General features: G+C 53.6%; 1 protein-coding gene across 4 annotated transcripts in view; it reads right to left on the bottom strand.

Moving 5' to 3' along the window:
- Positions 1-12,391, bottom strand: part of LOC133750298 (general transcription factor 3C polypeptide 1-like) — an 86,550-nt gene that overhangs the window by 56,304 nt on the left and 17,855 nt on the right. For all 4 annotated transcript variants that reach the window (XM_062179833.1, XM_062179835.1, XM_062179832.1 and 1 more), the window contains exon 7: positions 720-881. In XM_062179833.1, the coding sequence (XP_062035817.1) occupies positions 720-881 (162 nt within the window). The remainder of the gene's footprint in view (positions 1-719; positions 882-12,391) is intronic.

Here is a 12,391-nt window from a genome sequence, read left to right as displayed (position 1 = left end):
CTGCACAGTAACACCAGCAGCTCACCGCACGGAGTGCTTTCTGTGCTGCAGGCCCTATCCTAGGGACTTGAATACTGTGCTGCTTATCTTTGGAATGTGCTCGAGTCAATTTCAGGCATCAAGTGACCAGGCGAAGAAATACCCAGCGTCTCGGTGCATCTGCAGGACACTGGGCTGTGAATCAGAGGCCTGAGTGGAGGAAGATTCGCTCTCGCTGTGGACAGTGCCATCCAAGCAGCTGGGGCCCACAGGGAGCAAACCCAGAGGAAAGACACAGCCTCCCTCTCTCCTGGAGCTGGGACGAGGGCTTTGCCCTTGGACATCAGAACTCCGGGTTCCTGGTCTTGAGTTGACTCCCCTGGTTCTGAGGCCTTTAGAGTTGGCCTGAGCCACACGGTGGTTTCCCAGGGTCTCAGCCTACAGACAGGCTCACATGGGACTTCTCAGCCTCCTCCATGGTTGCATGGGCCCATGGCCCCAGTTAATCCACTCCCATCTCTCTCCCCATTTTACAGATAAGCAAACTGAGGCTCAGAGATCTCACCAACGTCATTCAGCCTAGCAGCAGAGCATGGGTTCCAACCTGGAGCAAAGGCCTAAACCCTCCAAGGGAAGCCCGGCGTGTCTCGACAAGTCACACTCGGAGCACAGCCCTCTCTGTGTGCACAGACAGGCACCTCAGGTCTCTGGCAGGGAGCTGGCAGGCGGGCAGGACTCACTGAGCTCGTAGGTCTGCGTGAGCATGTCCCGCTCGTACACGATGTCCACCGGCGGCACCGCCTTGGAGATGACCTCCTCGTCCTCGTCATCGTCCTGGTCGTCGTGCATCTTCCGCTTGAACTCTTTCATCAGCTTAAGGCAGCGGACCATGACGTCAGTCCCTAGGAACACAAGTTCCCCGGCCCTGAGTCAGGATGGGGCTGTGCGGGGCGAGGTGACGGGTGCTCACTTGTCACCGCAGAGACTTGTGCAGACACAGAGACACCCCCCCAACCCCCCGCCCAGGAAGGTCACCCACACTGTCACGGCCGGAGTGTTTCAAAGCTGCACATTTGGGGGGATGAGACCTGAACCTTGACAGCGCAAAACCACTTTCCGTTTGGAATGGAATGCAGGAACCAAGAAAAGCAGAGGGGAAGGACTTAGATGCTGAATTGGTCCTGCTAAGCATACAGCAACCCCTTCCCGCTGGAGACGGGTTCCACAGCGACAGGAAACTGTCAGTCCCTTCACAAGGCCTCCGCAGTAATCCACACACAGCCCACACATGGGCAGTGTTTGCCGAGAGAATGAAAGCCACCTGCCTCGTCTTAGGCTGATACCTGCTGTCGGTAAGGTGAGGCAGGAGAGGACAGGGCACCTATACGCTTATAGGACGTTTCAAGGGGACTTCACAGCGATCCCAAGGTGCAAATGGATTCTCAGACTCAAGGGGACGTGCAGGCTACCTCCAGCAGTGATGGGTCCATTCTAGCACCTTGTAGCCTGAGCCCGGTTGAATAACACAAAGAGAGCACCACGGGGGACGACCAGAAGTCACAGGGACAAGCACCCTGCTCTCTGGGACTAGCGCCTGCCTTCACAGCATTGCACTGTTACAACAGCCCAGGCAGTTTCCCCACCAGCCTTAGTCAGCAGACTGATGTGTACACACAGGGATGCTACACCAAGGATGGGGCACTGAGACTGGGCCCTGTAACCCAACCCCTCTTGGCAAGCAGTAAAGTAGTTCAGGGTACTGAACATCAAGGCCACCTTCGGAGACCTCTGGGAGGGCTGGCCCAGGGCAAAGGGTTCACAGGAGAGTGGGGACGATGGCCTCGGGCATCAGCTTGGCACGGAACGCTTCCCTGCTCACAAAGACAGGAAGTCTCCCGTCCCCAGTTTTTGGCGGAAGAAACACAAAGCTCAGGGAGCCTTCATTCCTGCCATTCTTGCCTGGTCCTCCTGCTTTCCCTTCCCCAAGCTTTGCCCTTCGGCCCAGGCCCTGTCTCACCCTCTCCTGCCATTTCTCTCTCTGGATGGGAGCCTCAAGCAACCAGGAAGGGGGCCACGGGGATGAAGGGGCTCTCGGGTACCTGGGATTGGGTCCCCTGCCAGAGACATCCATGGGGAGGCACCTCCAACAGCTGGTGGCCAGCACAGCCAGCAGGCACTGACCACCACCCACCCAGCCATGCCCCATTGGCTCTTCCTCTGGTCAAACCCCTCCCAACCCCTTGTCCCTACCATGGCACTCACAGGGGTGACCGACTGCTCCTGATAACAATACTCGGACCACTCGTCAGCGTGAACCAGGTCCTGGGCACTGCCCCAGCTCTCTATGACCCACGATGACCATCCCACAACCCTAGGGAGGCGCTATCATGCCCATCGTCCACGGGGTGAACGTGACACCTAGGAGCAGTGGATCTGCCAAACCCACATCCCTGAGACGGTGAGGGGCTGGGGTTTACCGGGCTGTGTGGCTCTGCAGCCTCAGGTCTAAACCTTTGATGAGGTGCACCCTGGTTCCAGGAGGGCGAGGGCACTGGGGACAGCCAAGTGGCTCAGAGGCCAGGGGCTCCAGCCTCTGCCTGAGCAGTGGTATAAGACAGCACAGGGGGGGTGGGGGGGTGGGGGGCAGACCTGGGAGGTGCAGCCCGCAACAAGCATCATTCCTTCCTTGGGGGGCTGATGAGCCAGGAAAGGACACAGCCCCAAAGGAAACATGGGGGGAAGCGGAGCAGCGTGGCTGGCGGCTCCTGCTCTTCTCATGGTAAGGGAGCCAAGTTGCCTGCACCCTACGGCAGGCCCTAGCATCTGCCATCACTGCCATCCCGGAAGGGCGCCACAGCCTCCTCTACTGACAGCCGGGGTGGGTGTCTCAGGGGGTGCAGGGATAAACTGGGCTCTGGGGGCAGGCAGGCAGGGTTCTCAGCCCAGCTCTGCAGCCTCCTATTCCAGGGGCCCTGGGAGTCCCTGAGTGTAACACCCTTCACTTTCCGATCAGTAAACGGGCTGACAATGACAAATGTTAGGGGCTCAGAGAGAAGGTGTGGGCAGGGAGGAACCGAGTACCTGCTGTGGGCCAGGCACCATACCAGCGCAGTGCACAACTTAACCTCTCACAAGCCTGCGGCAGGCAGGACCCTCTAGGCTCCATTTTTACAGAAGTGGAAGCTGAGGCACAGAGTGGTAAGAGGATGGCTCAAGGTGGCAGAACTAGGATTTAAGCCCAGGCTCTCTGCCTCCAGACAAGCTTCTCAGCCACTATGAGCTCACCACACCTAGCATGGAATCGGTCCCATCTTTCTGTGGGCCAAGCTCCTTGCTGGACAGTAGTCACAGTGGCCTGGCTCCTGGACAGGAGTGGGACCTCACTCCTGCTCTGCTTCAGAGCATGGGGTTCAGGAAGACAAAGGTGGCTGAGGGTGACAGCTGAGAGCTATGAGCTGTTGCCAGCCTTCACCTCAGCCCAGGACTGACAAGGAGCACGCCACGCAGAAGAGAGCTGCGGGTGGGGCTGCTCATGCACATCCACACTGGGCCCAGTGAGGTGTGCTGATTCCGGGAGGCCTGGAGTGCTGTACCCATGGGGCAGCTGCTGAGCTTTTAAGGCCACGTGCTGTGTGGCTCTAACATGCTGCTGTTTCCGTCAGACAAGCAAGCCCTGTTTGACTTCCCAGGCTGTGTCTGTCTTGTCACGCTGACCACGGAGCTCTCTCCCGGGGCCTCGTCGTTTGGCATCCATGGCAGCAGAGCAGTTCACGGATTGGGGTGTGAGCCCTGCCTCTGTCAGAGAGCTTGGGAGGCTGGGGGACCTCCAGCAGCCTCCACCATCTTGCCTGCAAACTGGAGCTAGTGATGGCATATCCAGCCTCGTGGGGCTGCAGGGGGCACCAGGCGAGACAAAGCAGGTAAAGGAAGAACAGTGCCACCCACACGTCCTGAGTCCACAGGGCCATGCTCAGGGAGTTTCACAGCCCTCTCATCCTTCCCCACTGTCCAGAGTTGTACCAGCCTCGGGTTTTCCATTTTTATGGTGAACCATTCTCGTCTGGCTCATGGGCCTGTCACTCCGTCTGAGCTGCTCCGCCACTACAAGGTAGGCCCTGGGTGGAATTGGGGCCTGCCTGGTCCCTACACAAGGTAAGGCTGGAGGGGGCAGCCAGCCACCATGCATGCTCACAGACACCTGGGGCTTTTGGCAAGACAAAGGCAGGGCAGGCTACATCCAGACACTCCGAAGGTGCAGAGGGGGAGAGGGGATGCAGCAAATCCTTACCGAGCGCCCAGGAAGAACCAGGCATCATGCAAGGTGCTTTTAAAACCGATTTTACCTATCACACAAACTGTGCCATGACCGCCATTTTGGGAAAAAGATGAGGTTCTGAGGGGTCGTGGGGTCGGGCTCGGGTCTTGCAGGTGAGGCCACCTGGTGAGGCTACCATCTCAATTTCAGTTTCTGCCAGAAAGCACCGCTCAGCATCCAGGAAAAGCCAGTGTGGCTGTGAAGGGGACCCAGCAGCCAGCGCTTCTCACATTCCCAGCGAGCATGCGCATTGGGGTGCCTAGCCAAAGGGCGTGAGTAGCCCGGGGAAGAACCAGGGCCAGATGAGAACAGAGGGACTCCAGGGTCACAGGCAGAGGCAAGGTCTGACTGGTGAGCTAGGCAGATGCCCCGGAATACAGACAGTCATCCCCTTTTCCCTGCCCTGACACACACACACACACACACCCTGACCCAGGGCTCAGCTGGTTGGTGCTGGGAATCATTCTGACAGTCTGGGAAATGCCTACACGTGCTCCAGGGACAATCTGGAGGAGGTGACTGCTTTAGGTGACTGCACAGAGACCTGATCAGAGGCCGGGAGTCCAGAACTGAGGGTGGCACTGGAATAATGGAGGAGGGCAACACCCAAGTTAAAAGCCCGGACTCCAAGGTCAGTGTGTGGTGTGCACCTGCTTCTACCAGTCTTTGCTGGCTGTATAACCGTGGCCAAGTAAAAGCAGGCAAGAAAGTAGAACTGCAGGGTCTTATTTTCTGCATGCATAGAGCTTGGAAAGGATAAAGAGACAGGCTGGGGCCAGGCAGGGGAAGGGCGAGCAGGGAGACGACGTCTGGGTGGGATATTAAAGGACATGTAAGATCGGGCTAATGAGACAGAAGCAGATAGGCATTCTGGGCAGGAGGAACAGTCTGAGCAAAGGCTCAGAGGGGAAACGGCCAGGCCTCTTGGGAAGTGGGTGGTGGGGCAGAGGGGAGGAGAGAGAAGAACGAGGAGAAAGGCAGACAGCGGAAGTTGTGCGTGCCATGCAAAGGCCACCGTATTTTTATTTTGTAGGCTTGATGTTCAGGCCTGACTGGCAGCTGTCACTGTGGTGGATGAGGACAACGGGCCGGTGGGATGGAGGCTGAAGGGAGGCCCCGCCTGCAGACTCTCAGGCCCCTGGGAGCTGCCCTCAGCCTCTCTCAGACCCCAGGCACTCCCCTGCCTGACTCCCCCTTTCTCAGGAGTCCCGCCCAGTGTCCCAGGGAGGCAGCACAGGGTGTGGACAGCTGCCAGGCTCCAGACACACACTCCACCCTCTCTGCGGCCTTAGGCTACTGAACTGTGCCTCTGCCTTCTGAGCAGTGAGAGAAAAGAATAACCGGCAGGCTGGGCTGGTAGAAGGATTAGAGTAAAACAGAGAACACGCAGCGCAGGGCCTGCCGCAGGGTCTGCCACAGGGTCTTGATGGGCTTTCTATCCCCACTCCCTTGCCCGCCTGAGACGGAACACAGTAGAACAGAAGAATCTGCCATTATCTCACCTTGTCCCTTCCTCTTTTAAGCAATTATGTCCCATCGTCTTATATACAGGACACCTATAAAGACTTCCACTGGGCAACAAATGTACCACTTATGGTAACTTTGTGATTGCCCCTACAGTGAGCATGGCAATGCTAACCTCTATTCTGAGAGTTTTCACAGGAAGTCACAATTCAGAAACTAGTCCCCAAGTGATTCTTAGACCCAGACAGACTGGAGTCCACCTTTGCCGTCTCAAAGGAAAGCTGGCCCTCGTCGCTGACCAATGGAAGGCAGGCCAAGCGCACTGGGAGCTACCAGAGGCCCACACCCAAGCCTACCACACAGGGCTCAACCCAGCTTTGAATGGCAACACCCAACTGCCTTGACTCCCCCAGGGTGACTCCCCCAGACTGTGCACTGGCAGCTGACTCCTTGCCCTGCACCTTGCAATAAACACCTTTTTCCACCACCCCCCTGCCAGGCATTGCCTCACTTTGCGGTAGGCAAGTGGACCCAGTTTTGCGGTTCTAAGCCAACCCCGCCAACCAGTTTTGGGGATGTCTGACAGCAAGAATCTAAGGTTTTCTTCCTAATCACCTGAGCAAAGAAGGGTGCTGACAATAATCCACACGGGGGCTTGTGAAGGTTTAGGGACCCGTACGAGTCTGAATGTTTTTGGTCTAGCGTTTCAGTGTCACCAGGAGACACCCTGTGCGTCATCACTCCTCCAAATCCGGGGGCCGAGTTAGCGACTGACCCCAAGGACCATAGCAGACCTTTCTCAAGGGCTCGGAGTCAGGTGCTAAGAAGGTAACAGCAGCCGACCACACCTCTGCTGCCAGACCTGTCACCCTGGATGGACATCCATGTGCCCACAAGGGCCTGCACTTGCCTTTGGCTCCTCCTGTCTCAGGAAGCACCACTTCTCAATCCCCCTAAGCCATCAGCAGGCCACATCCTAGAAAGGTCCCTCCTGTCCCAGTCTGATCCCCGGGGATTCTTCCCAGTCCCTTCTGGCCTCCCACCTGCCCCCAGCAGGAGCTTTCCAAAGCAGTTTGGCCAAGCACGTTTTCCTGCTGAGAGGTGATAGCTCCCACTGAGGCAAGCAAGGAGGTAGCTAAGTAAGCAGCGAGGCACTAAGAGCCTGCCAGCAGCACCTGCGCTGTGGCCGCACACTGCACAGCCCCCGCCCCCTACCTGCTGATCCACACCCATTCCCCACCACGCACCAGACCCCATGACACCTTCCCTAGAGATGATGGCAGGTGTGCTCCAGCCCCTGCAGAGTTACCATGGATGCTCCTGAGATTCTCAAAGGGCCAGGGAAGTGAGCAGTACAAGCCCCACCCAAACCCCACCCCATCTGAATAGCTAATTAGGGCACACCCTCCTACCTACAGAAGCAGGATTAAGGAAGAGGAAGGAAAAGCCCAGTTCCTGACAGAGAGCTTCCCAGGTGCCCGGGCATCCTTGGGAGAGCAGGAGGGGAATGTTACACTTCCTGAGTTCCAGTTCTTACCTTTCTTTTACTTTTAAAAATGGTATTAAAATGTTCTTGTTTCTTTTACTCATTTAATTACTTACAGTAATTACTTTTTTTTTAAAGCTAATGCCACTTTTGTCACTTTTAACTTAAAGAAATTATGCTAATTTTAATTGTTTTAACCATTTCCCACTATCACCACTACTTTGAGAGGCTTTTAAAACTTCTGATCATTTTTCCCTATTCCTTTTATGTTTGTTTCACCTTTTATCCTTCTTGTTTGATTTTCAGTTTCTTTGGCTTCAAAGTGGTATAAGTCTTTACATTTTATTTCATTTCACTGTAGTCATTCATAATATGACTCATTTCTCTTTTTTCTCAGCTTGTACACTTTAATCCTATTACAGCTTTACAAATGTCCCCTTTTGCCATTTTAATGACTGTAATTTACTGCACCCTGTTCTTCACTTTGTTTTTACTTAAAAATTTAACAGTCTTATTGAATTTACCCATTTAAGGTGTACATGGCAATGGCTCTTAGTGCATTCTCAGGCTGCATTCTTCACCTGTCCCTTTTAGAACCTTTTCATTACTCCAACCCATTTAACTGTCAGTCCTCTACCCTTGAACTAGCAATCGGGGCCAGCGCTGTGGCGTAGTGGGTAAAGCCGCCACCTGCAGAGCCGGCATCCCACATGGGTGCCAATTCGAATCCCGGCTGCTCCACTTCTGATCCAGCTCTCTGCTGTGGCCTGGGAAAACAGCAGAAAATGGACCAAGTCCTTGCACCCCTGCACCTGCGTGGGAGACCTGGAAGAAACTCCTGGCTCCGGATCAGCACAGCTCTGGCCATTGCGGCCAACTGGGGAGTGAACCAGCAGATGGAAAACTTCTCTCTCTCCGCCTTTCCTTCTCTCTCTGTGTAACTCTTTCAAATAAATAAATAAATCTATAAAAACAAATAGCAATCACTAATTCCTTTCACATGTCCCTATTCTGGACTTGCCTGTAAAGTGGAACTGTTACAGAATTACCCCAAAACTAGCTGAGGGGTTGCCAAAGAACCCCCCAAACTGGGCCTGCACACCCAGAGTGCAGTAAACCAATCATGGGCATCGGGTGATTGGAAAAAAGGAGACATTTATTGCATAACACACAGCACAGTCAGGCAGCCAAGGCTCAACACTTGGGCTCCCCATGGGAGTCAAGGCAGTGAATCTTAGAGTTCCAAGCTGGGGAGGCACGGTGGGATCTGCTTGTGTGTGGGCCTCTGGTTGGTCCACAGTACATGTGGCCTTCCTTTGATTGGGCAGCCTGCTTCCTTTGGAATGGCAAAGGTAGACTGCAATCTATATGGCTCTAAGGGTAGACTGGATATTAGTTTGTTTGATCAGGGCTGTGAGTTCCCAAAAACATCTCGAAGTCTAACATCTGAAGTCTAACACCGGGATATCGGCTTTGGGAGAGACGGATGAACCTTAAGGCCTGCAATCCTGCCTGTGGGTTCTCGCAGAGGCTCTGATTTACAGAAGCAGCACTGAGACCTTCCTCAATCACGCCACTCCCTTAGCTTCCCAGTTAATCTTTCCAGGGGCACTGCGGGCTGAGGTTCTGGGCCTGATAAAATCCACATCAAAGGATACTAGCGACTCAGTACAGAATCTGAATGGCCCTTTGTGAGCCGTCATTCTTTCTCCAGGAAATGACCTTGCCACCCTGTGGAAATGAGCTGACTACAGACCAATGGGTTGATTTCTGGACTCTCGATTCTACTCCACTGATCTACATGTCTGTCCTTGAGCTAGACCGCACTGTTCTGCTTACTGTGACTTTACAGTGCGGGGTTGGGGAACAGTGAGCCCACAAGCCGTTTGCAGCCTGCAAGACCATTTGGTCTGGCCCCGCTAAGGCAACCATAGGCAGAACTCGAAATTCAATAAATCTACAGCAAGCTAATTTTAACAAAGCTGATAATTTTGAATGGCTGGCAAATGATGTCATAACTACCCAAATGGCCCGTGGCAGAAAAAGGCTCCCCATGTCTGCTGCAGTGAGCTGTGAAAGTGAGAAGTGTGAGTTCTGGTGTATTCTTTTTCAGGATTGTTTTACCTTTCTGGGTCCCTTATGATTTTCCTTATGAATTTTAATTTAGAAACAGTCTGACTGCTTCCAGAAAGGACTCAGCTTGAGATTCTGAAATGGACTGTGTGGAATCAGATTAATTTGGGGGAGAATTACCATCCTCATGATGTTAAGCCTTTCAACCTGGGAACATGAGATTTTTTCCATTGACTTCAATTGTAAATTTCTACTCACCACGTTCTGCGGTTTTCAAGGTATACATTTTGTTCTTCTTTCGTTAAATTTATTCTTAAGTTATGGGGAACAGAATTGTCTTCCAAATTTCATTTTCAGATTGCTCATTAGCAGTATTTAGGAATAAAGTGGATTTTCAAACATCTGGTGTCCTGAGATTTTGTTGAACTTGCTTATTTTTGAAGAGTCACGGTGATGTTGGCAAGGAGGAGCTGACACCACCAGCACCTCCCTGAAGCCTCCCCTGGGCTGTAGCCCCACCTGCGGCATGCAAACCCTCCACCCCGTCCACGTGGCAAAAAACAATGCAACTTCTGCAGTGTTTGCTGCTTAGAACTGGCACTGGCTAAAAGCATCCGATACAGCTACTGGCTGCATCCCTGTGCTAACCTTCTGCTCATTATACTAAAATGACCATGGCCGACACTCCCACTCCCATCAGGCACCTGACGCCATGATGCTTCGGCGATTTCTAGAAAAGGCTATACCCTAACCCTGCCCCAGACACACTCTGTATGCCTCTAGGTCAAATAAAGGGATAGACCCTGACCTGGTGCAGTGCAGCTGTCCTGTGAGCACGCCCACACTCCTTCCTGTTATGCCCACTTTGATTGTAAATCACTCTTTAAATCTTGCTTCCTTTCATCTAAGTTACATCCTTGAATTCCTTCTGACGATGCAGACAACAGCCCGGACCCAGCCATCCTCACAGCAAGGTAGAACTCCACGTCATCACCAGGGGAGTGCGGACACCTCACCGTCTGCCACGCACCTCGGTGCAGGACTCTCCTTGTCACCGAACGGAAGAGTCTACAAATGACAGCCGCAGGCCTCAGGCTGCAGGAGCACGATGCCTGTCAGTCACTCCTACCTGTGATCAACGCAGTTCTGCACTGCCTGATTCTACTGTGCTTCTGCAGGACTGTCAAGTTCACATCTATTTCCCTGCCTTCCTTCTCTACACAATTTAATAAACACAGGATGACTGGTAACACTTGCAGGGAAGAATCCCGATTTGCAAAACAGATCAGCTCAGGGTGCTTGTTTTCAAGACCAAGGTTTTTTAGCTTTGTGCAAAACCGAGCACTGCATCTCTTCACACAGTGAAATATGCATTTGGAAGGTGCCTAAACCCAAACTCTTTGTTTTAGGAATTTTCAAGCGAATTCGTGTGTATCCAGGCACACCTGCAAATTTACATGACGTGATGCATCATCTTTATTTATCACTTAAGCCTTTGCTACCCCACAATGCCTAGAAGGAAGGTTTTATGTTAATCTGCAAACCAGAATGACAAGGCTCAAGGCAAAACCCCCTGTAAACTGCAGCCAACCCTTCCACCTGTGCAGGAAAAGTAACTGAAGTGGTGCTTAATTAAATCACGCTGGCTGCGCACCGACTTAGTGCTTGAGCTGTGCCATGGAGATACTGCACAGGCCTTATGGTTAGAAAGTACATAGGGTGGGGCTACTACCCTCGAGAAGCTCACGTCCTAGCTGGGAAAAAGCCACACAGATAAGTAACTGAGACTCCGTGTGCCAGCAGGGGTGGGTGCTGGGACCACCTGGGAATGGGCGAGCCTCTGCTTGCACGTGTGTTACTCATTCTAACCGTAGGCCTGCCCTCTTCATCACGCGAGGAGACACAGCCCCCATTCCTGGTGCTCTCAGTCATGCTGACCCTTCTTCCAGAAGTCTCCTTCTCCCATTCCCATGGATAGGTTCTATGGACAGATACCCCTCCGGGGGCCAGGCAGAGAGCAAAGGGGGTGGTGCTTCTCTGCCCAGCCAATCGCTATTAACAAACTGTCACTCAAGGTTGCCTCATGTTATTTTTACAGAGCACTTCGGGGTCAGACTTTTTGGGTGAAAATTTTTCTTAAATACCAGCAACAAACTCCATGAAAGGAGACAGTGGGAGCCTCAACAAACACACTGGGACAGCTGGCCTGCGGGCGGCCAGTGTGCGGCCCCTGTTCTGTGTACGCCGTGGCCTGTAAGCCTCACAACACCCCTGGAATACGTGTACTGTGGGGAAACTGAGGTGCCGAAGGTCACCCTGACAGGAAGTGAGGAGACGAGATCTCTGCGCACAGGGCTCTAGTGTCAGTCTGCTCAGGCGCCTGTGACCTTCAAGGGGTTCCTTGCATCTCCAGGGGCCTGCAGTCACACAGCAGCCTTCCCTGGGGCCGACTGCCCAGCCAAAGGCTTCTCTAGGGAACTGAACTTGCTCCTTGCTTTCTTTCCACTTTCAAGCAAAACAAACAAACAAACAAACCAAAAAAAAAAAAAAAAAAACAAAACAAAGCCCAAACCAGTCTACACCGAACAACCTTCATCCTACAGGTCAGGGAATAAGACAGGCCCCAGTGGATCATCCCACCTCTGCGGCAGGCACTGGAGAATCCCTTAGCAGCCGTGTTCTCCAAGGCACCGCTTGGTTCCGGGAGCTTTTTCCTCCTCACCATGGGACCCAGCCCTCCCTCCTCACCTTCTCCCCACGTCAAGGCTAGCACCCTGCCCCCCGCGAGCCCGTCATTTAGTCAATCACATATCCTCGCGGCACTGAAGGGGGTGTGAACAACCAGGGATGAAGTTCCACTCCAGGATGGCTGCCCTACCTCCCAGAGGCTTCCTTCCGTGTGCCCACCCATGTGGCCTTGTACTACTGAGGCCCCACCATCTCCCCTACAAGACTGCTTAGCCCCAGGGAAGCTAGACAGGGTGGCCAGGAAACCAAGGGGCAGAGTTCCCATAGACCGGCACTCGCATTCTCTCAACAAATGGGGCTGCCGGCCCTGGCGAGGACACTGGTCT

This window comes from Lepus europaeus, chromosome 21 (assembly GCF_033115175.1).
Source record: "Lepus europaeus isolate LE1 chromosome 21, mLepTim1.pri, whole genome shotgun sequence".
NCBI classification, from domain to species: Eukaryota; Metazoa; Chordata; class Mammalia; order Lagomorpha; family Leporidae; genus Lepus; species Lepus europaeus.
The sequence above is the reverse complement of the archived record's forward strand: the minus strand, read 5'-3'. Positions and strand labels throughout refer to the sequence as shown.